This window comes from Mobula birostris, chromosome 11 (assembly GCF_030028105.1).
Source record: "Mobula birostris isolate sMobBir1 chromosome 11, sMobBir1.hap1, whole genome shotgun sequence".
In the NCBI taxonomy this organism is placed as follows: Eukaryota; Metazoa; Chordata; class Chondrichthyes; order Myliobatiformes; family Myliobatidae; genus Mobula; species Mobula birostris.
Window position 1 is genome coordinate 21,657,852 of NC_092380.1, and position 25,494 is coordinate 21,683,345.

The following is a 25,494-nucleotide window of genomic DNA, read 5'->3' on the forward strand; positions in this document are numbered from 1 at the left end:
AGGAGTATAGACAGTAGGAGTGAATGGGAAGGGGTGGGTCTCATTGGGAGTGTAGACAGTGGGAGCGAATGGGAAGGGATGGGGTCTCATTGGGAGTGAATGTGAAGGGGTGGGTCTAATTGGGAGTGTAGACAGTGGGAGCGAATGGGAAGGGATGGGGTCTCATTGGGAGTGAATGTGAAGGGGTGGGTCTCATTGGGAGTGTAGACAGTGGGAGTGAATGGAAAGTAACGGAATCCCATAGGGAGTGTAAATAGTGGGAGGGATTGGGAAGGAGTCCCAAACTCACTTGGATATTATGTACCAATGTGATTATTGTCTATATAGTCATAGTCATACTTTATTGATCCCGAGGGAAATTAGTTTTCGTTACAGTTGCACCATAAATAAATAGTAATAAAACCATAAGTAATTAAATAGTGATATGTAAATTATGCCAGTGAGTAAGTCCAGGACCAGCCTATTGGCTCAGGGTGTCTGACCCTCCAAGGGAGGAGTTGTAAAGTTTGATGGCCACAGGCAGGAATGACTTCCTATGACGCTCTGTGTTGCATCTCGGTGGAATGAGTCTATCATAATTGATTATTATTATAATATTATTGATGGATTGGGTTCAATGCCACTGGATTATGCAGCTCCTGATGTCATTTATACACAGACACATATTTCTTTAATAAGCAGTCATCTCAATAAAATTATTTTACCTTTGTCTTGTGATGGAGTGAGTCAGTGGGAGGGAGTGGTGCCCAGAAACAGCCAATCAGCCTTTCTGCACGTCCGGGTTATACATAGCATCTCAGCTTGGGTGTGGGGGGTGGACGGTGGTGTCAGTACTTAAGGGCCTGGTGAACTTGACAGCATTTATCGCTCATCCCTGATCAGCCATCAAGAATTTGAGAACTTGCCAGCATTTATCACCTATCCCTCATCCCCTTTGAGAAGGTGAGCAATGTGCCAGCATTATTCCCTATACCTGATTGCCCTTTGAGAAGCTGGGGAGGATCAAGGAACAGGGGGACCTTGGTGTACAAAGGTAGGACACACAACGTGAATGGTGGGGACAATCAAGGAACAGAGATACCATGGTGTACATATTCTAGGACCCCTGAAAATGGCAGCACAGTCAGGTGAGGCAGTGAGGAAGGTATGAGGACACCTGCCAAACATCAGTGGGGCTTGGAAAACAAGAGCGGGGAGGTGATGCCCTAACACTACAGCCCAATGGGTCAGACCCCAGCTGGAGCACTGAGCGCAGTTCTGATCCTCGCACCACGGGAAGGGGGTGGCTCCGCTGGACAGGGGTAGAGAGGGCATACCCCAGCACTGTGGCTGCCTGGGGGACGAGGGGAGAGGCTGGGTCAGTTCTCCCTGCAGCAGAGGAGGCGTACACATCAGCAAGGGGGTGCTGGACCTCTCCCCAGTTGACGACTAAACCCAGAGGGTTTGAGGGGGAGAAGTTTAGAGGGAGGGTTGGGGAATATTTTCCCCAAGAGCGGGTGTTGGAACCTGGAACGAACTGTCTGAGAGGGGGTGTTGGAGACAGGGAGGGGTACGGAACAGGATGGTGTGTGGGTGGGTAAGCACGGAGCAGCTGGGCTGAAGGGCTGTGAGACCCTCGATCTCCAGGCAGATCAGTGTTAGCTGGACTCCTCCTCACAAACAACGCCCTCCAAACTACCCCCACTAAGGCACGTCGCACCTGAGAGGTGGGGGGACCATGATGTGCAGGCACTGTCCCACCGGGGAATATGCTTCAACATTGCCCTGTCCTCTGCAACCTCAGCTTCTTCCCCGTCACTCCGAACCCCTCACACCTCCCTCTCATCACCTTCTTTCTCCAGCATCTCTCAATCTAGCACCTCCCTTCCTTCCCTCTTTCTCTCCCCCACCCATCCCCCTCCTTTCCCCACCTCCCTCCCTCTCCCTCCTTTTCCCACTTCACTCCCTCTCCCTCCTTTCCCCACCTCCCACAGCTATCTCCTCCATTCTCCAACCCTTTTCTCCCTATCTCACACATTCCTTCCCACCCTCCCACCTCCCTCTTCTCTCCCCTCTCCAACCCCCTCCCCCTCCCTCAACCAACTCCTCCCCTCTCCAACATTCCTCCCTTTCCCTCAGCCACCTCCCTTGTTCTCCAATCCCTTCATCCCTTATCTCCCACGTTCCTTCCCTCCCTCACAGGCGTCAGGCCCTGCTGGTGTACCTGTTAGGACAGGCATCAGACGTCAGGCCCTGCTGGTGTACCTGTTAGGACAGGCGTCAGGCGTCAGGCCCTGCTGGTGTACCTGGTAGGACAGGCGTCAGGCCCTGCTGGTGTACCTGGTAGGACAGGCGTCAGGCGTCAGGCCCTGCTGGTGTACCTGGTAGGACAGGTGTCAGGCGTCAGGCCCTGCTGGTGTACCTGGTAGGACAGGCGTCAGGCGTCAGGCCCTGCTGGTGTACCTGGTAGGACAGGCGTCAGGCGTCAGGCCATTTAGTGTACCTGGTAGGACAGACGTCAGGCGTCAGGCCCTGCTGGTGTACCTGGTAGGACAGGCGTCAGGCGTCAGGCCCTGCTGGTGTACCTGGTAGGACAGGCGTCAGGCCCTGCTGGTGTACCTGGTAGGACAGACGTCAGGCGTCAGGCCCTGCTGGTGTACCTGGTAGGACAGGCGTCAGGCCCTGCTGGTGTACCTGGTAGGACAGGTGTCAGGTGTCAGGCCCTGCTGGTGTACCTGGTAGGACAGGTGTCAGGTGTCAGGCCCTGCTGGTGTACCTGGTAGGACAGGCGTCAGGCGTCAGGCCCTGCTGGTGTACCTGGTAGGACAGGCGTCAGGCCCTGCTGGTGTACCTGGTAGGACAGACGTCAGGCGTCAGGCCCTGCTGGTGTACCTGGTAGGACAGGCGTCAGGCATTAAGCCCTGCTGGTGTACCTGGTAGGACAGGCGTCAGGCGTCAGGCCATTTAGTGTACCTGGTAGGACAGGCGTCAGGTGTCAGGCCCTGCTGGTGTACCTGGTAGGACAGGTGTCAGGCGTCAGGCCCTGCTGGTGTACCTGGTAGGACAGGTGTCAGGCGTCAGGCCCTGCTGGTGTACCTGGTAGGACAGGCGTCAGGCGTCAGGCCCTGCTGGTGTACCTGGTAGGACAGGCGTCAGGCGTCAGGCCCTGCTGGTGTACCTGGTAGGACAGGCGTCAGGCGTCAGGCCCTGCTGGTGTACCTGGTAGGACAGGCGTCAGGCGTCAGGCCCTGCTGGTGTACCTGGTAGGACAGGCGTCAGGCGTCAGGCCCTGCTGGTGTACCTGGTAGGACAGGCGTCAGGCGTCAGGCCCTGCTGGTGTACCTGGTAGGACAGGCGTCAGGCCCTGCTGGTGTACCTGGTAGGACAGGTGTCAGGCGTCAGGCCCTGCTGGTGTACCTGGTAGGACAGGCATCAGGCGTCAGGCCCTGCTGGTGTACCTGGTAGGACAGGCGTCAGGCGTCAGGCCCTGCTGGTGTACCTGGTAGGACAGGTGTCAGGCGTCAGGCCCTGCTGGTGTACCTGGTAGGACAGGTGTCAGGTGTCAGGCCCTGCTGGTGTACCTGGTAGGACAGGCGTCAGGCCCTGCTGGTGTACCTGGTAGGACAGGTGTCAGGTGTCAGGCCCTGCTGGTGTACCTGGTAGGACAGGCGTCAGGCGTCAGGCCCTGCTGGTGTACCTGGTAGGACAGGCGTCAGGTGTCAGGCCCTGCTGGTGTACCTGGTAGGACAGGTGTCAGGCCCTGCTGGTGTACCTGGTAGGACAGGCGTCAGGTGTCAGGCCCTGCTGGTGTACCTGGTAGGACAGGCGTCAGGCCCTGCTGGTGCACCTGGTAGGACAGGCGTCAGGTGTCAGGCCCTGCTGGTGTACCTGGTAGGACAGGCGTCAGGCGTCAGGCCATTTAGTGTACCTGGTAGGACAGGCGTCAGGCGTCAGGCCCTGCTGGTGTACCTGGTAGGACAGGCGTCAGGCCCTGCTGGTGTACCTGGTAGGACAGGTGTCAGGCCCTGCTGGTGTACCTGGTAGGACAGGCGTCAGGCGTCAGGCCCTGCTGGTGTACCTGGTAGGACAGGCGTCAGGCCCTGCTGGTGTACCTGGTAGGACAGGTGTCAGGCCCTGCTGGTGTACCTGGTAGGACAGGCGTCAGGCGTCAGGCCCTGCTGGTGTACCTGGTAGGACAGGTGTCAGGTGTCAGGCCCTGCTGGTGTACCTGGTAGGACAGGCGTCAGGCGTCAGGCCCTGCTGGTGTACCTGGTAGGACAGGCGTCAGGCGTCAGGCCCTGCTGGTGTACCTGGTAGGACAGGCATCAGACGTCAGGCCCTGCTGGTGCACCTGGTAGGACAGGCGTCAGGTGTCAGGCCCTGCTGGTGTACCTGGTAGGACAGGTGTCAGGCCCTGCTGGTGTACCTGGTAGGACAGGTGTCAGGCGTCAGGCCCTGCTGGTGTACCTGGTAGGACAGGCGTCAGGCGTCAGGCCCTGCTGGTGTACCTGGTAGGACAGGCGTCAGGCGTCAGGCCCTGCTGGTGCACCTGGTAGGACAGGTGTCAGGCCCTGCTGGTGTACCTGGTAGGACAGGCGTCAGGCGTCAGGCCCTGCTGGTGTACCTGGTAGGACAGGCGTCAGGCCCTGCTGGTGTACCTGGTAGGACAGGCGTCAGGCCCTGCTGGTGTACCTGGTAGGACAGGCGTCAGGTGTCAGGCCCTGCTGGTGTACCTGGTAGGACAGGCGTCAGGCCCTGCTGGTGTACCTGGTAGGACAGGCGTCAGGCGTCAGGCCCTGCTGGTGTACCTGGTAGGACAGGCGTCAGGCGTCAGGCCCTGCTGGTGTACCTGGTAGGACAGGCGTCAGGCCCTGCTGGTGTACCTGGTAGGACAGGCGTCAGGCCCTGCTGGTGTACCTGGTAGGACAGGCGTCAGGCGTCAGGCCCTGCTGGTGTACCTGGTAGGACAGGCATCAGACGTCAGGCCCTGCTGGTGCACCTGGTAGGACAGGCGTCAGGTGTCAGGCCCTGCTGGTGTACCTGGTAGGACAGGTGTCAGGCCCTGCTGGTGTACCTGGTAGGACAGGTGTCAGGCGTCAGGCCCTGCTGGTGTACCTGGTAGGACAGGCGTCAGGCGTCAGGCCCTGCTGGTGTACCTGGTAGGACAGGCGTCAGGCGTCAGGCCCTGCTGGTGCACCTGGTAGGACAGGTGTCAGGCCCTGCTGGTGTACCTGGTAGGACAGGCGTCAGGCGTCAGGCCCTGCTGGTGTACCTGGTAGGAGAGGCGTCAGGCGTCAGGCGTCAGGCCCTGCTGGTGCACCTGGTAGGACAGGTGTCAGGCCCTGCTGGTGTACCTGGTAGGACAGGCGTCAGGCGTCAGGCCCTGCTGGTGTACCTGGTAGGACAGGCGTCAGGCGTCAGGCCCTGCTGGTGTACCTGGTAGGACAGGCGTCAGGAGTCAGGCCCTGCTGGTGCACCTGGTAGGACAGGCGTCAGGCCCTGCTGGTGCACCTGGTAGGACAGGCGTCAGGCCCTGCTGGTGTACCTGGTAGGACAGGCGTCAGGCCCTGCTGGTGTACCTGGTAGGACAGGCGTCAGGCGTCAGGCCCTGCTGGTGTACCTGGTAGGACAGGCGTCAGGCGTCAGGCCCTGCTGGTGTACCTGGTAGGACAGGTGTCAGGTGTCAGGCCCTGCTGGTGTACCTGGTAGGACAGGCGTCAGGCGTCAGGCCCTGCTGGTGTACCTGGTAGGACAGGCGTCAGGCGTCAGGCCCTGCTGGTGTACCTGGTAGGACAGGCGTCAGGCGTCAGGCCCTGCTGGTGTACCTGGTAGGACAGGCGTCAGGCGTCAGGCCCTGCTGGTGCACCTGGTAGGACAGGCGTCAGGCCCTGCTGGTGTACCTGGTAGGACAGGCGTCAGGCGTCAGGCCCTGCTGGTGTACCTGGTAGGACAGGCGTCAGGCGTCAGGCCCTGCTGGTGTACCTGGTAGGACAGGTGTCAGGCCCTGCTGGTGTACCTGGTAGGACAGGCGTCAGGCGTCAGGCCCTGCTGGTGTACCTGGTAGGACAGGCGTCAGGCCCTGCTGGTGTACCTGGTAGGACAGGTGTCAGGCCCTGCTGGTGTACCTGGTAGGACAGGCGTCAGGCGTCAGGCCCTGCTGGTGTACCTGGTAGGACAGGTGTCAGGTGTCAGGCCCTGCTGGTGTACCTGGTAGGACAGGCGTCAGGCGTCAGGCCCTGCTGGTGTACCTGGTAGGACAGGCGTCAGGCGTCAGGCCCTGCTGGTGTACCTGGTAGGACAGGCATCAGACGTCAGGCCCTGCTGGTGCACCTGGTAGGACAGGCGTCAGGTGTCAGGCCCTGCTGGTGTACCTGGTAGGACAGGTGTCAGGCCCTGCTGGTGTACCTGGTAGGACAGGCGTCAGGCCCTGCTGGTGTACCTGGTAGGACAGGCGTCAGGCCCTGCTGGTGTACCTGGTAGGACAGGCGTCAGGCCCTGCTGGTGTACCTGGTAGGGCGGTGTACTGAAAACTTGTGCCAACCAACTGCTGGGAGCGTTGAGAGACACCTTCAATCTCTCACACCACGGTGGTTTGAGGTTCCCACCTGCTTCAAAAGGGCGACAATCGTACCAGTGCCCAAGAAGAGCAGGGTGAGCTGCTCAATGACTGTCACCCAGTGGCACTCACATCCACTGTGATGAAGTGTTTTGAGGGGTTAGAATTAACTCCCGCCTAAGCCAGGAGCTGGACCCATTGCAATTAGCCTATTGCCACGATAGGTCTACAGTGGATGCAATCTGACTAGCTGTCCACTTGACCCTGGATCCCCTGGTCAATAACAATACCTACATCAGGCTGCTGTTTATTAACTACAGCTCAGCGTTCAACACATTCATCCCCTCGGTACTAATCTGCAAACTCCAAAACCTGGGCCTCTGCAAGTGAATCCTTGACATCCTCCTCGGGAGATCACAGACAGTGTGGATCATCTCCCCCTCACTGATTTTCGACATTTGCCCATCTCAAGGAGGCGTACTTAGCCGGCTGCTCTACTCTCCCCACACTCATCACTATGTGGCCAGGCACAGCTCAGGCATAAATTTGACACTGTCGTTGTCAGAACCTCAGCATAGAGGAATAGGATAGATTGGCTGGTTGAGTAGTGTCGCAAAACAAACTTGTAGTCAGTGTCTGCCAAACCAAGGAATGGAGTGTGAACTTCAGGAAGTGGGAATTTAGAACATAGAAACCTACAGCACATTACAGGCCCTTTGGCCCACAATGTTCTGCTGACCATGTAACCTACTCTAGGAACTGCCTAGAATTTCCCGGTCACATAGCTCTCTATCTTTCTAAGCTCCATGTACCTACCTAATAGTCTCTTAAAAGACCCTATTGTATCTGCCTCCACCACTGTCACTGGCAGTGCATTCCACACACCCACCATTCTCTGTGTGAAAAACTTACCTCTGACATCCCCTCTGTACCTACTTCCAAGCACCTTAAAACTATGCCCCCTTGTGTTAGCCATTTCAGCCCTGGGAAAAAGCCTCTGGTTATCCACACGATCAATGCCTCTCGTCATCTTATACACGTCTATCAGGTCACCTCTCATCCTCCGTTGCTCCAAGGAGAAGAGGCCAAGTTCAGTCAACCTATTCCCATAAGGCAACATCCTTGTAAATATCAAGAATCTCAATTTAGGAGAGTCAAGAATGATGAGTTTGGAGAAGGACGTAAAGATACGGAAGGCACTGGCGTGGAGGGCTATGAACAACATGAAGGAAATCCGGAAGTCAAATCTGACCAGAGGGCTTAAAAAGAGGATCTTCATAGCAGTCATAGAGTCCATTCTCTCATACGGATGCGAGACATGGACACTCACCAAGACTATGCGAAAGTCTCTAGATGGTTGCTATACACGAATGCTCCGGATGGCTCTTGACGTGAGTGGGCAACAGCACATGATGAACGCCGAGCTCTATGACGACTTACCAATGCCCACCACTAAAATCAAGGCAAGAAGACCGCAACTAGCGGGGCACTGTCTACGCCACCCCGAGCTACCTGCCACCCTAGTCATCATATGGGAGCCCAAGCATGGGAGGATGAACCCTGGGTGTCCTCCCAAGACCATGGTCAACATGCTCCTAGAAGACAGCGGTGCGGCTAATGTAGATAAACTGAACACACTGATGAGGGAGAGGGAGAAGTGGAGAGTCCGTCATCATGCCCGATGCCGGAACCCTAGGACTGAGTGGAAGTCGTCGTAGTAGTAGTAGTCAATTTTGAAGACCCATCAGTCTCCATGGAGGGGTCAGCAGGCGAAGGGGTGGGCGGGTTCAAATTCTGGGCGTCAACATCTCGGAGGATCTATCGGGGGCCCAAAAAATTGATGCAATCGTGAAGAAAGCATGTCAGTGGCTCGACTTCATCGGGAGTTTGAGGAGATCCGGTATGTCACCAAAAACTCTAGCAAGTTTCTACAGGAATACGGCAGAGAGCATCGCAGACTGATAGGCAAGGGCCAATGCACAGGATCACAAGAGGGTTGTAGTCTGAGACAGCTCCATCACTGGCACAGCCCTTCCCAAGCAGCAAGGATATCTTCACGAAGTGATGTCTGAAGAAGGTGGCTTCCATCATTAAGTAAGTCCCTCACCATTTGGGACAGGCCTTCTTCAAGGAGGAGGTACAGGAGCTTGAAGACCCACACTCAGCAGTTCATAAACTGCTTATTCCCCTCTGTCATCACATTTCTTAACAGCTCATGAACATTGCCTCATTATTCGTCTTTTGCAGTATTTATTAACTTTTTTTTCTATTTTTAACAAAATGATTTGTTAGGCATGTAACTGTACTACTGCCACAAACAACAAAATTCACTATTTATGTCAATGGTAAAATAAACTGATTCGGATTCTTGCTCTCTCCTTCCTCATCGTTCACTCCCTCCTTACCTTCTCCTTCCCACCCTCTCCCCACCTTCTTTACAGGGCCTCTGCCCCTTCCCCCTACGATCCTGACGAAGGGTTCCGGCCCGAAACGTCGACCGATCTTTTCCACTGATGCTGCCCGACCTGCTGAGTTCCTCCAGCGTGTTGTGAGTGCTCCTTACCTTCTTCCTCCCTCCCTAGCCTCCCCATCTCACCTCTCACACCCCTCCGTCCCTCCGCCTGGCATCCCATCGCCGAGGAGGCGCAGTCTCCGGGAGGACCAAGTCGATGTTTCCATGGTAACCCGTGAAGCCAAGCGCCTCCTGTTTGCCCCTCAGTGCTGGGGGCCAGCGGCCGACGGAAGGCAGCGTCATGACGTCAGGGGACTGAGCAGACGACGCGCAGACGTCCGGGCCCCGCGGCGGATGGTGACTCGGCGCGTTGACGTCAGCGCCCAGCGGAGGGCGGAGGGACGGACGGGCGTCGGACGGCGGACGGCGGGACAGCGGAATCAGTGGCGGCACCCGCCGAGGGAGGGAGGGGAGGCCCGGGCCTGCGGCCCCGGGGATCACCCTATGGCGGGCAGGGACTATGACCATCTGTTCAAACTGCTCATCATCGGAGACAGCGGTGAGAGAAGAAGGAGGGGAGGGTTTGGGGAAGGGGGTAATGGTTGGGGGACGAAGTGGGGATGATTGGGGGGAGGTGGTAAGGGGGAGAGGGAGGGTGGAGGGGACAGAGATGTGAGGAGGGGGAGTGATGAGAGGGAGATGGAGGTGGGATAGCGAGATTAGAGGGTGGGATAGTGAAAGTAAAGGGTAGGATAGTGAGATTAGAGGGGGAAGAGGTGAGAGAGGAAGGGAAGGAGCGAGGGAAAATGAAAGTGCTTGAGCAGTGGGAGGGCGTAGAGAGGTGTATCATTTTGGGTAAAGAGGAAGGAGAGGGAGAGAGTCTGAGACGAGGAAGTCTGAGAGAATGATCCTCGATCACACCGGCTCTGGCAAACTGGACTCACAACCAGCTGGACGGTAGGAAGCTGCATGGGAAGGATGTTTCTCGGAATGGAGGCCCGGTGGTTGGCGGTGTTTCCCAAAGCTCGATGCTGGGCCTTTTGTCATGTCTACCTGTACAAGGCATGCTTAGCAATTTAAACACAGCATTAAAATTGGTGCTGCTTCAGTGAGAAATATTATGAGCGTTTACAGGGAATCTAGATCAGCTGGGGAAGTGTTCTGAGGAATGGCAAATGCAGCTTCATTCAATGAAGTTTGAGGTGTTACACGTTGGAAGAGCCAACCGGGGTAGGACTTTCATAGTGAATGCCGGGGCCCCGGAGATTGTTGCAGAAGAGAGAAACCCAGACATCACAGGGTGGTGAATAAGGAGCTTGGCATATTGGCCTTCGTCAGTCCAGCCACTGAGTACAGGAGTTTGGGGTCATAGGACAGTTGTAAGAGATGTTGGAATATTGTGTTCAGTTTTGGTCGCATGCTGTAAAAAAGATGTTGCTAAAATGGAAAGAGTGCACTGGGGATTTATGTGGACAAGTCTCACAGGAGGGAAAAAGACCCTTTGGCTCATGGGCTGGCTAATTCCCAGTGAGTTTGTCCCATTTTTAGGCTGTGTTTCCCAGTGAGTGAATCCATATACTGACTGTGTTTCCTAGTATGTTAGTCTCGTCTGCCAACTGTGTTTCCCATTTAATTAGTCTAGTCTGCTGGCAGTGTTTTTCCCAGTGAGTTTGTCCCATCTGCTGACTGTTCCCAATGAATTCTTCCAATCTACTGACTGGGTTTCACAGTGAGTTAGTCTCATCTCCAGGCTGTTTCCCAGTGAGTTCATCCCATCTGCTGACTGTTTCCCACTGAATTAGTTTCATCTGCAGTTTTCCAGTGAGTTCATCCCATCTGCTGACTGTGTTTCACAGTGAGTTCGTCTGATATGGTGACTATTTCCCAGTGAGTTTGTCCCATTTCTGACTGTATTTCACAGTCCTAGTATGATCTGACTGTGTTTCCCAGTGAGTTTGTTCCTTCCCCAGACTATGTTTTCCAGTGAGTCAGTCTTGTCTGTGACTGAGTTTCCCAGTGAGTCTATCCCATTGGCTCAATGTGTTTCCCAGTGAGTTCATCCCATCTTCTGTCTGTTTCCCAGTGAGTTTACTTTACTTTATTGTTGCCAAACAATTGAAACTAGAGCGTACAATCATCACAGCGATATTTGATTCTGCGCTTCGCATTCCCTGGATTACAAATTGATAGTAAATATTAAAAATTTAAATTATAATTCATAAATAGAAAAGGGAAAGTATGGTAGTGCAAAAAAAAAAACCGAGAGGCAGGTCCGGATATTTGGAGGGTACGGCCCAGATCCGGGTGAGGATCCATTCAGCAGTCTTATCACAGTTGGAAAGAAGCTGTTCCCAAATCTGGCCGTACGAGTTTGTCACAATGCTAACAGTGTTTCCCATTGAGCTAGTCCTGTCTGCTGACTGGGTTTCCCAATGAATTATTTTCATCTGCGAGCAGTTCTCCAGTGAGTTTTTCTCATCTGCTGAATGCTTCCCAGTGAGTTAATCCTGTCTGTTGACTATTTCCCAGTGAGTTCATCCCATCTCCATGCTGTTTCCCAGTGATTTGGTCCCATCTGCTCACTGCTGACTGTGTTTCCCAGTGAGTCAGTTTCATCTGCTGATGGTTTGCCAGTGAGTTAGTCTCATCTCCAGACTGTTTCCAGTGAATTTGTCCAATCTGAGGTCTGTCTTTCCCAGTTAATTAGTCCCATCTGTTGACTGTTTCCCTGGGAGTTAATCCCATCTGCTGTCCGTTTCCCAGTGAGCACATCCCATTGCTGACTGTGTTTCACAGCAAGTTCGTCTGATTTGCTGACTGTATTGCGCGGTGAATCTGTCCCATCTGCTGACTGTGTTTCCCAGTGAGTTAGTTGCTTCCCCAGACTGTGTTTACCAGTGAGTCAGTCTCGCCTGTGACTGAGTTTCCTGGTGAGTCTGTCCCATTGGCTCAGTGTGTTTCCCAGTGAGTTTGTCCTTCTGACAGTTTCCCAGTGAGTTAGTCCCATCTACTGGCTCTATTTCACAGTTCTAGTCCCATATAACTGTGTTTCCCAGTGAGTTCGTCCTATCTGCTGACTGCGTTTCGCAGCGAGTTAGTCTCATCTCCAGACTGTTTCCCAGTGAGTTCATCCCATCTGCAGACTGTTTCCCAGTGAATTAGTGAGTTCGTCCCATCTGCAGACTGTATTGCGCAGTGTGTTAGTCCTATCTGAGCGTGTTTACCAGTGAGTCAGTCCTATTGGCTGACTGTTTCCCACTGAATTGGTCCCATTTGCTGAATGTATTTCCCAGTGAGTTAGTCCAATCTATTATATTTACTAGTGAGTTCATCCCATTGCTGACAGTGTTTCCCAGTGAGCTTGTCCCATCTTCTGATTGTTTCCCACTGAGTCAGTCCCATCAGCCGGTTGATTCCCAGTGAGTTAGTCCCGTCTGCTGACTGTGTTTCCCAGTGAGTTAATCCCATTTCTGACAGTTTCCCAGTAAGTTAGCCCTGTTGCCTGACTGCGTTTCCCAGTAAGTTAACCCCATTTCTGACAGTTTCCCAGTACGTTAGCCCTGTTGCCTGACTGCGTTTCCCAGTAAGTTAACCCCATTTCTGACAGTTTCCCAGTACATTAGTCCTGTTGCCTGACTGCGTTTCCCAGTAAGTTAACCCCATTTCTGACAGTTTCCCAGTACGTTAGCCCTGTTGCCTGACTGCGTTTCCCAGTAAGTTAACCCCATTTCTGACAGTTTCCCAGTACGTTAGCCCTGTTGCCTGACTGCGTTTCCCAGTAAGTTAACCCTATTTCTGACAGTTTCCCAGTACATTAGTCCTGTTGCCTGACTGCGTTTCCCAGTAAGTTAACCTCATTTCTGACAGTTTCCCAGTACGTTAGTCCTGTTGCCTGACTGCGTTTCACAGTGAGCTTGTCCCATCTTCTGACATGGAGTCAGTCCCATCAGCTGATTGATTCCCAGTGTGTTAGTCCCATCTGCTGACTGTGTTTCCCAGTAAGTTAACCCCATTTCTGACAGTTTCCCAGTAAGTTAGTCCTGTTGGCTGACTGTGTTTCCCAGTGAGCTTGTCCCATCTTCTGACATTGAGTCAGTCCCATCAGCCGATTGCTTCCCAGTGAGTTAGTCCCGTCTGCTGACTGTTTCCCAGTGAGTTCATCCCATCTCCACGCTGTTTCCCAGTGAGTTCATCCCATCTCCACACTGTTTCCCAGTGATTTGGTCCCATTTGCTCACTGCTGACTGTGTTTCCCAGTGAGTCAGTTTCATCTGCTGATTGTTTCCCAGTGAGTTCGTCCTGCCTGCTGCCAGTGAGTTAGTTTCATCTCCAGACTGTTTCCCAGTGAGTTCGTCCAATCTGAAGACTCTTTCCCAGTTAATTAGTCTCATCTGCTGACTGTTTCCCTGGGAGTTAATCCCATCTGCTGTCCATTTCCCAGTGAGTTTGTCCAATCTGCTAACTGTGTTTCCTACTGAGCTCTTCCCATCTCCTTGCTGTTTCACAATGAGTTCATTTTATCTACTGACTGTGTTTCACAATGAGTTCGTCCCATCTGCTGACTGTGTTTTCCAGCGAGTTTGTCCCATTTCTGACTTTATTTCGCAGTCCTAGTACGATCTGTCTGAGTTTCCCATCAGCCGATTGTTACCCAGTGAGCTAGTCCCGTCTGCTGACTCAGTTTCCCAGTGAGCTCTTCCCATCGGTTCAGTGTGTTTCCCAGTGAGTTTGTCACATTGCTAACAGTGTTTCCCAGTGAGTTAGTTCCTTCTCCAGACTATGTTTTCTAGTGAGTCAGTCTCGTCTGTGACTGAGTTTACGAGTGAGTCTGTCCCATCGGCTCAATGTGTTTCCCAGTGAGTTTGTCCCGTCTGCTGACAGTTTCCCAGTGAGTTAGTCTTGTCTGCTGACAATTTCCCAGTGAGTTAGCCTTGTCTGCTGACAGTTTCCCAGTGTAGTCCTGTCTGCCGACTGTATTTTGCAGTGCTAGTACGATCTGAGTTTCTTAGTGTAGTCCTGTCTGCCGACTGTATTTTGCAGTGCTAGTACGATCTGATTTTCCTAGTGTAGTCCTGTCTGCTGATTGTATTTTGCAGTGCAAGTACGATCTCAGTTTCCCAGTGTAGTCCTGTCTGCCGACTGTATTTTGCAGTGCAAGTACGATCTCAGTTTCCCAGTGTAGTCCTGTCTGCCGACTGTATTTTGCAGTGCAAGTACAATCTGAGTTTCCTAGTGTAGTCCTGTCTGCCGATTGTATTTTGCAGTGCAAGTACGATCTGAGTTTTCCAATGAGTGTGTCCCATCTGCTGACTGAGTTTCTCAGTGAGTTTGTTCTTTCTCCAGACTGTTTTCCAGTGAGTCAGTCTCATCTGTGATGGAGTTTCTCAGTGAGTCTGTCCCATCGGCTCAATGTGTTTCCCAGTGAGTTCGTCCTGTCTGCCGACTGTGTTTCCAAATGAGCTAGTCTCATCTGCTGACTGTTCCCCAGTGAGTTCTTCCCATTGTTCACTGTGTTTCCTTGTAATTTCTCGCCTCTTCTCTTCTGCCTTGCCTTGTGTTTCGAAACTGCTTCTCGGGCAAATGATTGTACCTTCACCCTGTCTCTGCCCTCGTGATCTTGTATATCTCTGTCAGGTCATTTCTCAATCTCCTGCATTCCAGGTGGAGTCCCTGCAATCTCTCCCTGCAGACCAGCCCCGAATCCAGTCAACATCCTTGAGAATCTTTTCAGCATGCTTTCTGCTCAGTAACATCTTTCCTGCAGCAAGGTGACCAAAACTGAAAACAATACCCCAAATGGGGCTTCTTCAGGATCTTGTACAACAAAAGCAAAGACCGGTTTTGTTTGTCACACGTACATCGAAACATCGTGAAACGTGTCGTTTGCATCAATGACCAACACAGTCCGAGGATGTGCTAGGGTAGTTAACAAGGGATGCCATGTTTGTGGTGCCGAAACAGCATGCCCACAACTTACTAACCGTACGCAGTTTCTCTTTGGAATGTGTAAGGGAACTGGAACACCCGGAGGAAACCCACAGGGAGGAAGTGCAAACTCCTTACACAGTGGCGGAATAGAACCCCAGTCACTGGCGCTGTAATGCCATTCTGCTACCCAGTACACCACTGTGACATAAATTCCCTGCTTTATTTTTGGTGCCTTGACTGGTGGTGACCATCTTGTTCACCTGCCATCGATACTTCTGAGTGATCCATGAACACTACCTCACTATCCCTCTTTTGCCCAATTTAGTTGTTTCTTTTTATGGTGATTAGTCCTGCCTGCACTGTACTGCTTCATCCCCCACTGGGCCATAGGCCGCCGTCAGCAGCTCACCAGAGACTCCTTTCCTGGGCCAGTAAGGAGGCTGATCGGCCCTGTGGTTTCTGCTTTGACCACACCGTCCTTTCTATCCCAGCAATGAGGTCTGTGGTGCTTCTGTCTGTGGCTCTGGCTTTCTACGGGATGGGGTTACTAGCCCTGAGCCCAACCCGCCTCCTTTCACAGTCGGGCGTGAGACTGTCCAGGGTCAAATTCCTGCTGTGTGCGGGTGCTGGGAGTAAACAGGAAGGGGGTGAGGTCCCACTGGGAGTGCAGACGGTGGGGGTGAATGGGAAGGGGTGGGCACCTACGCTCCATCTGCCAGAAAATACGGTATCTCCCAGTGGCCACCCATTTTAATTCCACTTCCACTTCCCATTCCCGTTCGGACATGTCAGTCCATGGGCTCCTCTACTGCCTCAATGAGGCCACACTCAGGTTGGAGGAGCAACACCTTGTATTCCATATGGCTAGCCTACAACCTGATGGCTTGAACATCGATTTCTTGAACTTCATTAATGTCCCCCCCCTTCACCATTACCCACTCCCATTTCCTCTCTCATCTTATCTCCCTGCCTGCCCATCACCTCCCTCTAGTGCTCCTCCACCTTTTCTTTCTTCCATGGCCTCCTGTCCTCTCCTATCAGACCCCACCCCCCTTCTGCAGTCCTCTTTCACCAATCAACTTCCCACCTCTTTATTTCACCCCTCCTCCCTCCCAGTTTCACCTATCACCTTGTGGTTCTTCCTTCCTTCCTCCTTTTACACTCTGACTCCTCCAGTCCTGATGAAGGGTCTCTGCCTGAAACGTCCACTGTAATCCTTATCCTCAGATGCTGCCTGGCCTGCTGAGTTCCTCCAGCATTTTGTGTATGTTGCTTGGATTTTCAGTATCTGCAGATCTTCTTTTGTTTGGGAAGGGGTGGGGTTCATTGGGAGTGAACTGGATCGGTGACTCTCCAATTGCATTTATACCCCGTGTGTGTGTGCTCAGGTGTAGGTGAACTGTGCGTCAGACTCCGCGGGCAGGCGCGGACTGTGCGTCAGACAATTGGTGGGGTAAACGGGAAGTTTCTTCGGGAAGGAAGGGTGGGAAATCGGGAAGAGCTGACAACTCCGAGTCTGAGTTGTATCAGACACCGAGGCTGGTTTGGGGGGTGCGGAGGTGGAAGGGAGAGTACCCTTGTAAATCCCCAATCAAATCCAAGCTGTCATTGCTGGCTTCCCTCTTTCCTCCCTCCCTTTGTCCACAGACAGGACGATCCACAGCACCCAATGCACCCCACTGTGCCAGAGTGCGTGAAGAAACAGGAGCACCCTGTTCACAGGGAGAACATACATCCACACACAGCTCAGAAACCACGTAAACACCATCCGCACCATCCCATCACACATTACTGCAGTTGGGCACAGAGTGAAGCTCCTCCTGCACTGTCCCATCACACATTCCTGGGGTCACAGGCTGAATCTCATCTATATCGTCCCATGACACACTCTCAGGGTCAGATACAGAGTGAAGCTCATTCACACTGTCCCATTACACACTGCCGAGTATCGCATGTGACAGAAATTCATTTACTTTGATGTCTTTCTCAATAGGAGTGGGAAAGAGCAGTCTGCTGCTTCGCTTTGCTGACAACACGTTCTCAGGTAGGACAGCCTGCGGGAAATTGCCTCGTGGGGTTGGGGGAGGAGGGGACAGTGAGACCGAAGCTTGGTCCCAGAGGTTGGGGTGGAGAAGGAGAGACCAGCGTGTCCAACGCCCAGTCCCTAAGGAGGGAGAGGACAGTGTGCCCGATGCCCACTCCCAGAATAAGGGAAGAGAATGGTGTGTCCAATACCAGGTCCAGGCGGGTAGGAGGAGAGGACAGTGTGCCCATGCCCACTCCCAGAGTAAGGGGAGAGGATGGTGTGTCCAATACCAGGTCCAGGAGCGGGGAGGAGGGTAGGAGGAGAGGACAGTGTGCCCGACGCTGCTGCTCTGGTCCCAGAGGAGTGTGTGAAGTGGGGGCAGTGTGTCTTGTTCACCAATAACTCCCTCCCTGTCTGAACCCTGCCTTCACCAGGCAGCTACATCACTACAATCGGAGTGGATTTCAAGATCCGGACAGTGGACGTGAACGGGGAGAAGGTGAAGCTGCAGATCTGGGACACGGCTGGCCAGGAGCGGTTCCGGACAATCACTTCCACGTAAGTTTCCCCCACCCCGCCCTCCCAGCCTCTCTCCTCAAATCTGAGGCTGTGTGATAACAGTCTTCTAGTCACGAGGGGACTTCAGATCCAGCTGGGCTGTCCGCAGGGGGATGGTGCGGAGGAGCCTCGATGAGCAGGGAGAGCTCAATCTCCATTGTACTGAGCCACAGGGTCACAAAGCAGGGAAACAGGCCCTTTGCCCCAGACAGTCTATGCCAGCTAAGATTCTCACCTAAGCTAGACCCATTGCCCACGTTTGGTCAATATCTCTCTAAACCTTTCATATCCATGTATCTGTCCAAGTTTTTTTTCCAGTGTTGATAATGTACCTGTCTGGCAACTCTGGGTGAAAAGGTTGCCTCTCAAGTTCCTTCTAAATCACATCACACACTCCTGGGGTCAGACAGAATGAAGCTGTCTCCACACTGTCCCATCATGCATTCCCAGGATCAAATGGAGATACTGAGTGTGGGTTCCAACGAGGAGAGGCATGTCCCAGACAGTGAGGGTGAAGGCAGCATCCCAGAAGGTGATGTTGCCTTTTGCAAATGTCCTCGATGGTGGGGAGGGTTGTGCCAGTGACATGCCTACAATCCTCTGCAGCCTCCATAACAGACGGTGATACAACCAGACAGAATGTTCTTCAACATACCTCTGTAGAAATTTGCTACAGTCTTTTGGTGTCATACCAAATCTTCTCAAACTCAAAATGAAGTAGAGTCTTCACGATTGCATCAAAGTGTTGGGATAGATCCTCTGCGATGTTGATGCCCAGGAATTTGAAGCTGCTCACCCTTTGGAAGATCATGGGCCGAACACGGGAAAATGGGACAAGCTTAGATGGGAATCTTGGTCAACGTGGGCCATTTGAGCTGACTGGTGGCAGAGGACATTCACCAGGATGTTACTTGGCTTTCGAGCACCTTAGATCTTAGCAGGAATTGGAGTGGCTGAGACTGTTTTCCCCAGAGCGGAAAGGGGCCGAGGGGAAAGCCAACAGGAGCAGACAAGATACGAGAGCCTGTGTTCAGACTGGGTGGAGCGGTCTCGGTCTGAAATGCTGACTGCACACTTCCTCCTTAGGTGCTGCCTGACCTGCTGAGTCCCTCCAGTGCCTTGTGTGTTGGTCTGAGGGGTTGTAGACAGGATGGGTGGTTCTTCACCCCTTCCCCCACTCCCCCAAGGTAGAGAAGTCTGAAACTAGAAGGCAGAGGCTGAATGAGAGAGACAGAAAGGAGGTTGGGAAGGGTCACACAAAGAGCAGAGATGTCTGGAACTCGGCAGAATAAGAGATGATCACTACTTGTGAAACATTTAGATACTTAAATTGGTGAGGCAGAGACTGGTGGGATAGTGAGATTGGTGTAGGTGGGGCAAAATGGGTCAGCACAGACAGGGGCTGAGAGCCTTCCCTGTGCCGTGCTGCTGACTAACTGCACCATTCCCTCCTCTAAAACCCCTGCCAAGGCTTTAACACACCTTGAATAAGGAGAATGGGACTGCCCCCCGTTCCCCAGGTGCGCTCTCACCAGAGCTCTGTAAAGCTGAGACGTGACTTCCCAACCTTAGGATGCAGCCCCCCTCCCAATCTTGTAATGTTTCCCCCAGTCTTTCCTGGTTACTTGCACTTCCTGCCTACCAGACTGTCAAAACCTCTCATATCTTGGATGTCTCATTTTGTACCTTGATGACTTGCTCTCCCAGTTTACTAGATGGTAGAAACCCCTCAGGGTCTTTGATGTCTCACTCCAGCTTCCTGTTTATTTGCTATTCCCCACTTCCATACCGTCAACCCACACCGTATTGTCGATCTCTCACTCCAGCTTCCTGATCACTTGCTCTCCCAACGTACTGCCTTCAGATATAGGCGGGAAGAGTTCAGTCCCATCCCACTTACGTCTGCAACACTTCACCGTGCTCTCGATCTCTTCAATGGCTTTCAATTCCCTGGCCCTGACTCCCTCATTTTCACCATAGGTGTCCAGTCCCTCTACACTTCTCTCCCCAATCAAAAGGCCTTAAAGCCCTCTGATTCCTTCTCAAGAATAGACGCAGTCAGCTCCCTTCCACCACCACCTTCCTCCATCTGGCAGATCTGTTTCTCACCCTCAACAATTTCTCCTTTGGCTCCTCCACTTCCTCCAGATTCAAGGAGTAGCCATGGGCACCGTGTGGGCCCCAGTTGTGCCTGCCTTTTCGTTGGCTACGTCGAACAGTCCATGCTCCAAGCCTTCCCCGGTGGTACTCTCCAACTCTTCCTCTGCCACATTGACCACTGCATTGATGCTGCTTCACGCACCCATGCAGAGCTTGTTAATTTCATCAACTTTGCCTGTAACTTCCACCATGCCCTTAAATTCATGGTCCATTTCTGATACCCCCTCCTCTTTCTCGATTTCCCTGTCTCCATCTCTAGAAACAAACTGTCTACCAACATCTATAAACCTACCGATTCCCACAACTATCTTGACTATACTTTTTTCCCACCGTCTCCTGTAAAAATGCTTTTTCCTTCTCCCAGTTTATCTCTCAGCTGCATATGTTCCCAGGGTACAGTTTTCCTTTCCAAGACATCAGACATGTCCTTCTTTTCTTCAAAGAACAGGATTTCCCTTCCTCCACCATTGATGCTGTCCTTACCTGCATTCCCTGCATTTGCATTCACCTATCTTCCCACCACCTTAACACGGATAGAGTTTCTCTTGTCCTTACCTACCACCCATGAGCCTCCGCATCCAACACATCAATCTCCACAACTCCCGCTGCCTTCAATGGGATCCTATCACCAAACATCTTTACCTCCTCCTCACTCTCTGCTTTTCACAGAAAATATGAGGTGCTGTGATTTCCTTCTCTGTTCATCCCTCCCCACTGATCTCCCTTCTGGTACATACCCCTGCAAGCAACCAAAAAGCTACTTCTGCCCATTTCCCCTTACCTCCATTCAGAGCCCCAAACAGTTCTTCCAGGTGAGGCAGCACTTCACCTGCAAATCAGTTGGGATTGTTTCCAGTGCTCCTCTACGTTGGTGAAAACCCAATGCAAGTTGGCGAACTGCTTCATCGAGCAAATCCGCTTCATCCGCCAAAAGTGGAATTTCCTGGTGACCAACCATTTTAATTCCTTTCCCCATTCCCGTTCCAACTTGTCGGTCCACGGCCTCCTCTTTTGCCACAGGGTGAGGATCAACACCTTGTATTCCACCTGGGTAGCCTCCAACCAGATGGCATGAATAACCATTTCTCCTTCCGGTAAAAAAAATAATTTTCCTCCCCCCCCCTCCATTCGTCACTCTGGCCTCTTACAGTACCTCTTCTCATCTGCCTATTATCTCCTGGTTCCCTCTCCCATCAGATTCCTTCTTCTCCAACCCCTTCCCACCCACCTGACTTCACCTATCATCTTCTAGTTAGTCTTTTCCCTGCCCTCCCCTCACCTTTTAATTCTGGTGTCTTACCCCTTCCTTTCCAGTCCTGAAGAAGGGTTTCAGCCCGAAACGTAAACTGTTTATACACTTCCACATGACCTGCTGAGTTCCTCCAGCGTTTTGTGTATGCTACTATCTAGCGATCTTAGTTCTGTAATCTCCCCATTTACTAGACTGTCTAAACCCCTCAGGGTTGTTACTGTTTCTCTCAAGCAGGGGTTCCCAACCTGAGGTCCTCAGACCCCTCGGGTAATGGTCGGGGTCCAAGGCATTAAAAAAGGCTGGGAACCCCTGTTCAAGCTTCTGTAATCTCCTGCTCTCCTACTTATTAGACTGTCAAAGCAACTTGGGATATTAAAACTTTCTCCCAAGCTTTCCTGGTAATTTGTGTTCCCACTTACTAGACTGAAAGTTGCTCAGGATCTAAAATGTTCCTGTCCAGATTTTCAGAGCTAGAGCACCACGTCCCAGCTCAGTGCCCCTGGACTGAGAAGAGGTGGAGCGCATGATCGAATGTGTAGGAATGATCTCCCGGCATGAGCGAGGGAGAGTGGGACAGAATGGGGCGGGGGCAGGGGGTGAAGAGGTTGGTGGGGTTCGTGTGACGATGTGTCTGGCAGGCTGCTGACTACTCCCCAACCTGTGTCTCCCCACCCACAAACATCACTCTTTCAGGTATTACCGCAACACCCATGGGGTGATCATAGTTTATGATGTCACCAACCCCGAGTCCTTCGTCAACGTCAAGAGGTGGCTGCACGAGATCAGTCAGAACTGCGACACCGTCTCCAAGGTCCTGGGTAAGGGAATTCTGCGGGCTTACAAAGGTGGGGGAAAGGGGGTTGGTTCTCTGGAGCTCCTCTCCCTCATCCCCCATCTCGTACCTCTCCCACCTCTTGGTCCCTTGCACTTCCCTTGTCCCTTCCTCCTCAATGCTCCTCTTCTTTCCCCCTTCCCCCTCCCCCCCACACCACGCTCTCTCCCATCCTCCCCACCACATTCTCTCCCACCCTCCCCACCACACGCTCTCCCTGGGCTCCTTCATTCTCTGACTCTCTCTCTCTGTCTCCCTCGGACCCTCAGTGGGGAACAAGAACGAGGACCCCTTAGCACGGCAGGTGGAATACGCTGACGCGAAGCGTTTCTGCGACCAGGTGGGGATTCGTCTCTTCGAGACCAGTGCCAAGGAGAACACCAACGTGGAGGAGGTGGGTGGAACAGGCGGGCTGTGGGGGACGGCTTGGGTGGTGGGAAGAGGGGAAGTGAAGGTTCACATCACACTTTTTCTCAGGACCCTCTCGCTCCCTTCCTGAGATTCTCTCACCACTCCACCCCCTCCCCACTTCCCAGTTCCCCTTCCTCCTCCTCACCTCCCCGTCTCCCTCCTCTTTCCCCCCCTCCCTCCCCTGCCCAGACCCCTTCTTCCCCTATTGGATTCTCCCCCCCAACACAGATCCTTTCTTCTCCTTCTGCATTCTCTCCCAACCTCTCCCCTGTAAGTCCCCCACCCCCTCTTTCTCCCTGAGACCCTCTCCCCTTTCCCTCCGAGTCCCCCTCTGTGGCTCTTGCCTCACCCTCCAATGCCCTCGTGATGCTCTCCCACGGGTAGTGACCCACAGAAGGGTGGGTCCAGGAGGGTGGGTTTTACTGAGCATGAGATGGTTGGCATTGGAGGATGGATCGTGTTTTGGGGTGGGGCTGTTAATGGTGGGGGGAGAGGGGAGGGGGGCATTTATTGAGGGAGGGAATGGTGATAGGCGATGGGGTGGGGGGCAGTCAGTTACCAAGGGAAAATGAACCTATTCTCTCCTTCCCTGCCCTAACCACACATCCTCCTCCCATCTCCCTGCACTGCTCTCTTTCCCCCCACCCCCAGATGTTTAACGCGGTCACCTTCATGGTGCTAAAGTGCAAGAAGGACAACCTGGCACGCCTGCAGCAGCAGAACGAGGTGGTGAAGATCAACAAGCCCAAGAAGAAGCCTGCCGTCAAGAAATGCTGCTGATCCAAGTGTCCAGGGGTGGGTGGGGAGCGGCACGGGTTGGGGTGGTAGCAGGTGGACCCAGGGGAGCCAGCACACCTGACCCCAGCCCTCTGCAGCTCACCCAACAGGCAGGGGTACTGTCTGGGCCTGCCCACCTCCACCAGGTCCTAATGCCCGTACTGATGTGTGTGTGTGTGTGTGTGCGTGTGTGTGTGTGCATTTGCACTGGATCCTTTCCTGGGTCCTATCAATCAGTGATGTAACTACTGGATCCTCAGAGATCTCTAGCTCGTTGATGTAATTACTAGATCTCCCCAAATCCCATTGGCTAGTTCTGTAATTACTGCTGTACCCCATGTGGGTTCTCTACTTAAGTGTTGTAATTACTGGATTTTCCTGGATCCTATTGGCTAGTCCTGTAATTACTGGATCCCTTAAGTCCAATTGATCTGTATTAACTGGTTACACTGGCCAGTGATGTATGGGCTATTGGGATTTTATTGGATGATTGTGTGTTTAGCGATTTCTCCGGATCCTGTTGGTCTGCGGTGTATTGAGTGGGTTCTGACAGGGTTTGCTTTTGGACTTCCGCCACACGATTGAGCTTACTGGGTTCCCCGTGATTCAGATGTCCACAGTGTGGGGTCCAGATGCTTGCGGTATGGGCACTAAGACCCAAATGAGCACATTCAGTGGGTTTCCCAGGGTCCTGTTAGATGTCTGCAGCATTGTGCTCGGTGGATTCCTCAGGGTCCAAGTGTCCGCAGCATTCCTAAGGTCTAAATTCTTGCAGTATTTTGTTCTGTGCCCACGTGGGTGTATTCAGTGGGCTCCCCAGGGTCCAAACATGAAATATTTTGCTCTATTAGTTCTGCTGGGTTCAAATGTCTGCACTATTATGCTGAGTGGAGTCCCAGTACCCTCTCTGAATTCCAGGGGATCCTAATGCCCACAACTGTTCCATCTGGCAAGGCTTCCCTAGCATAAAAGGCATTGTAGTGTTCCTCGGGTTTCCTCCCAGGGGCCAAATGTCCACATCACTTGCATTTGTTAGGCACCCCGAGGTCCTAATGCCCTACGCCTTAGCATTTGGTGGGTTCCCCAGTGTCCGAGAGTGCGCCCCGTTCCACCCCAACAGTAGTGGAGTGAGGCAGTAATTCCTAATTGGAATTCCTCTGCCTGATGAATGCCAGATGCCAGATGGGTGCCAGACCAACTGGGGAACACCTCCGGATGGTGGGGGGAGTTGATGAGACCCCAGGAATGGGAGACAGGCTTATCTTGCAGAGGTTTCACCTTTCTCCATGGTTCCAGAACGGGAGGCAACAAGGTTTTTAGTCATCAACCTGGCCTTGCACTGGTCTGAATTTAGGTGAGAAGGGTGAGTCAGTGTGGGGTCTCACTAAATCCTGCCCACCAGGGTCCAAAAAGGCACTGGGAGGGTGAATGAAATGACACAGGTCTAACAGTGTGTGTGGCCTCAAGCACTAAACACACACACCTCATTATAACCCTAATACGCCCCATAACACTCACTGTGACACCAACACCCCCTCACTCTTCACTGTAAAACTGATACCTCCCCCCACCAACACAGATCCTGCACCTCTCACTGTAACATTAATACTCTCCCTCATCCCTCACCGCAACACTGATACTTCCTGCACCCCTCACCGTAACACTGATATCCCCACCCCAACACAGATTTCCCCCACACCTCACTGTAACACTGACTCTTCCTCACCATAACACCGATACTCCCTACACTCCTGATTGTAACACCGATACCCCTACCCCAGTGTAACACCAATACCTCCCACCCCAACACAGATTTCCCACACACCTCACTGTAAAACCGATACTCCCTATACCCCTCACTGTAACACTAATGCTCCACATAACACTCGCTTTGTCACTGACACACACTTAACACCGGTACCCTCCACCCCTCACTGTAACACTAACACTCCCCATAACACTTGCTTTGTCACTGACACACACCTAACACCAGTACCCTCCCACCCCTCACTGTAACACTGATCCCCCACCCCAACACAGATTTCCCACACCCCTCACTGTAACACTAACACTCCCCATAACACTCGCTTTGTCACTGACACATACCTAACACCAGTACCCTCCCACACCTCACTGTAACACCGGTAACCCCACACCGTGCACCCCTCACCGTAACCCGTGCACCTGATTTCCCACTCATAGTGATTTTGATCTGCCCCTCACTGTTTCACTCGATGTCAGTGGGATTATGATGTCTCCTGCTACACTGCTCATTGCAGGAATGGTCCTGCCTCCCTCCCACAGTCGGACCAAACTCTCCCCCCACCCAAATTTCCTTCCCCTCGTCCCTTTCCCGCTCTCTGTCAACACTCTGATATCGCGAATTAACTAACGCCACCCCAGATGATTTTGCACTAATGCTAATTATGGTTTCTCTGAAATTTATAACCTCTCTCTGTAATATTTGTATAAATTTTTTTTTGTCGCTGGGAATGTAACCGATCATGGAATCAAATAATGTATGAAGTAAAATTTAAATTGAGATAAAACATCGCCAAGGTTT

The 25,494-nt window shown here is 52.9% G+C and overlaps 1 protein-coding gene across 1 annotated transcript; it reads left to right on the forward strand.

The window, feature by feature from the left end:
* The first annotated feature begins 9,368 nt into the window (after positions 1–9,368).
* On the forward strand, positions 9,369–24,942 carry LOC140204917 (ras-related protein Rab-35-like). Its single transcript, XM_072271873.1, has 6 exons — positions 9,369–9,546; positions 16,909–16,959; positions 17,376–17,499; positions 21,605–21,729; positions 22,013–22,137; positions 22,806–24,942. The coding sequence occupies exons 1-6, from the start codon at positions 9,492–9,494 to the stop codon at positions 22,932–22,934; spliced, it is 609 nt and encodes a 202-aa protein (XP_072127974.1). The 5' UTR covers positions 9,369–9,491; the 3' UTR covers positions 22,935–24,942.
* Positions 24,943–25,494: the final 552 nt, after the last annotated feature.

Excerpts from the sequence above, each read along its gene's own strand:
- LOC140204917 (XM_072271873.1), top strand. The coding sequence starts at position 9,492 with ATGGCGGGCAGGGACTATGACCATCTGTTCAAACTGCTCATCATCGGA. Across the intron at positions 9,547-16,908 it reads GCTCATCATCGGAGACAGCG|GAGTGGGAAAGAGCAGTCTG; the intron begins GTGAGAGAAGAA and ends CTTTCTCAATAG. Across the intron at positions 22,138-22,805 it reads AGAACACCAACGTGGAGGAG|ATGTTTAACGCGGTCACCTT; the intron begins GTGGGTGGAACA and ends CCCCACCCCCAG.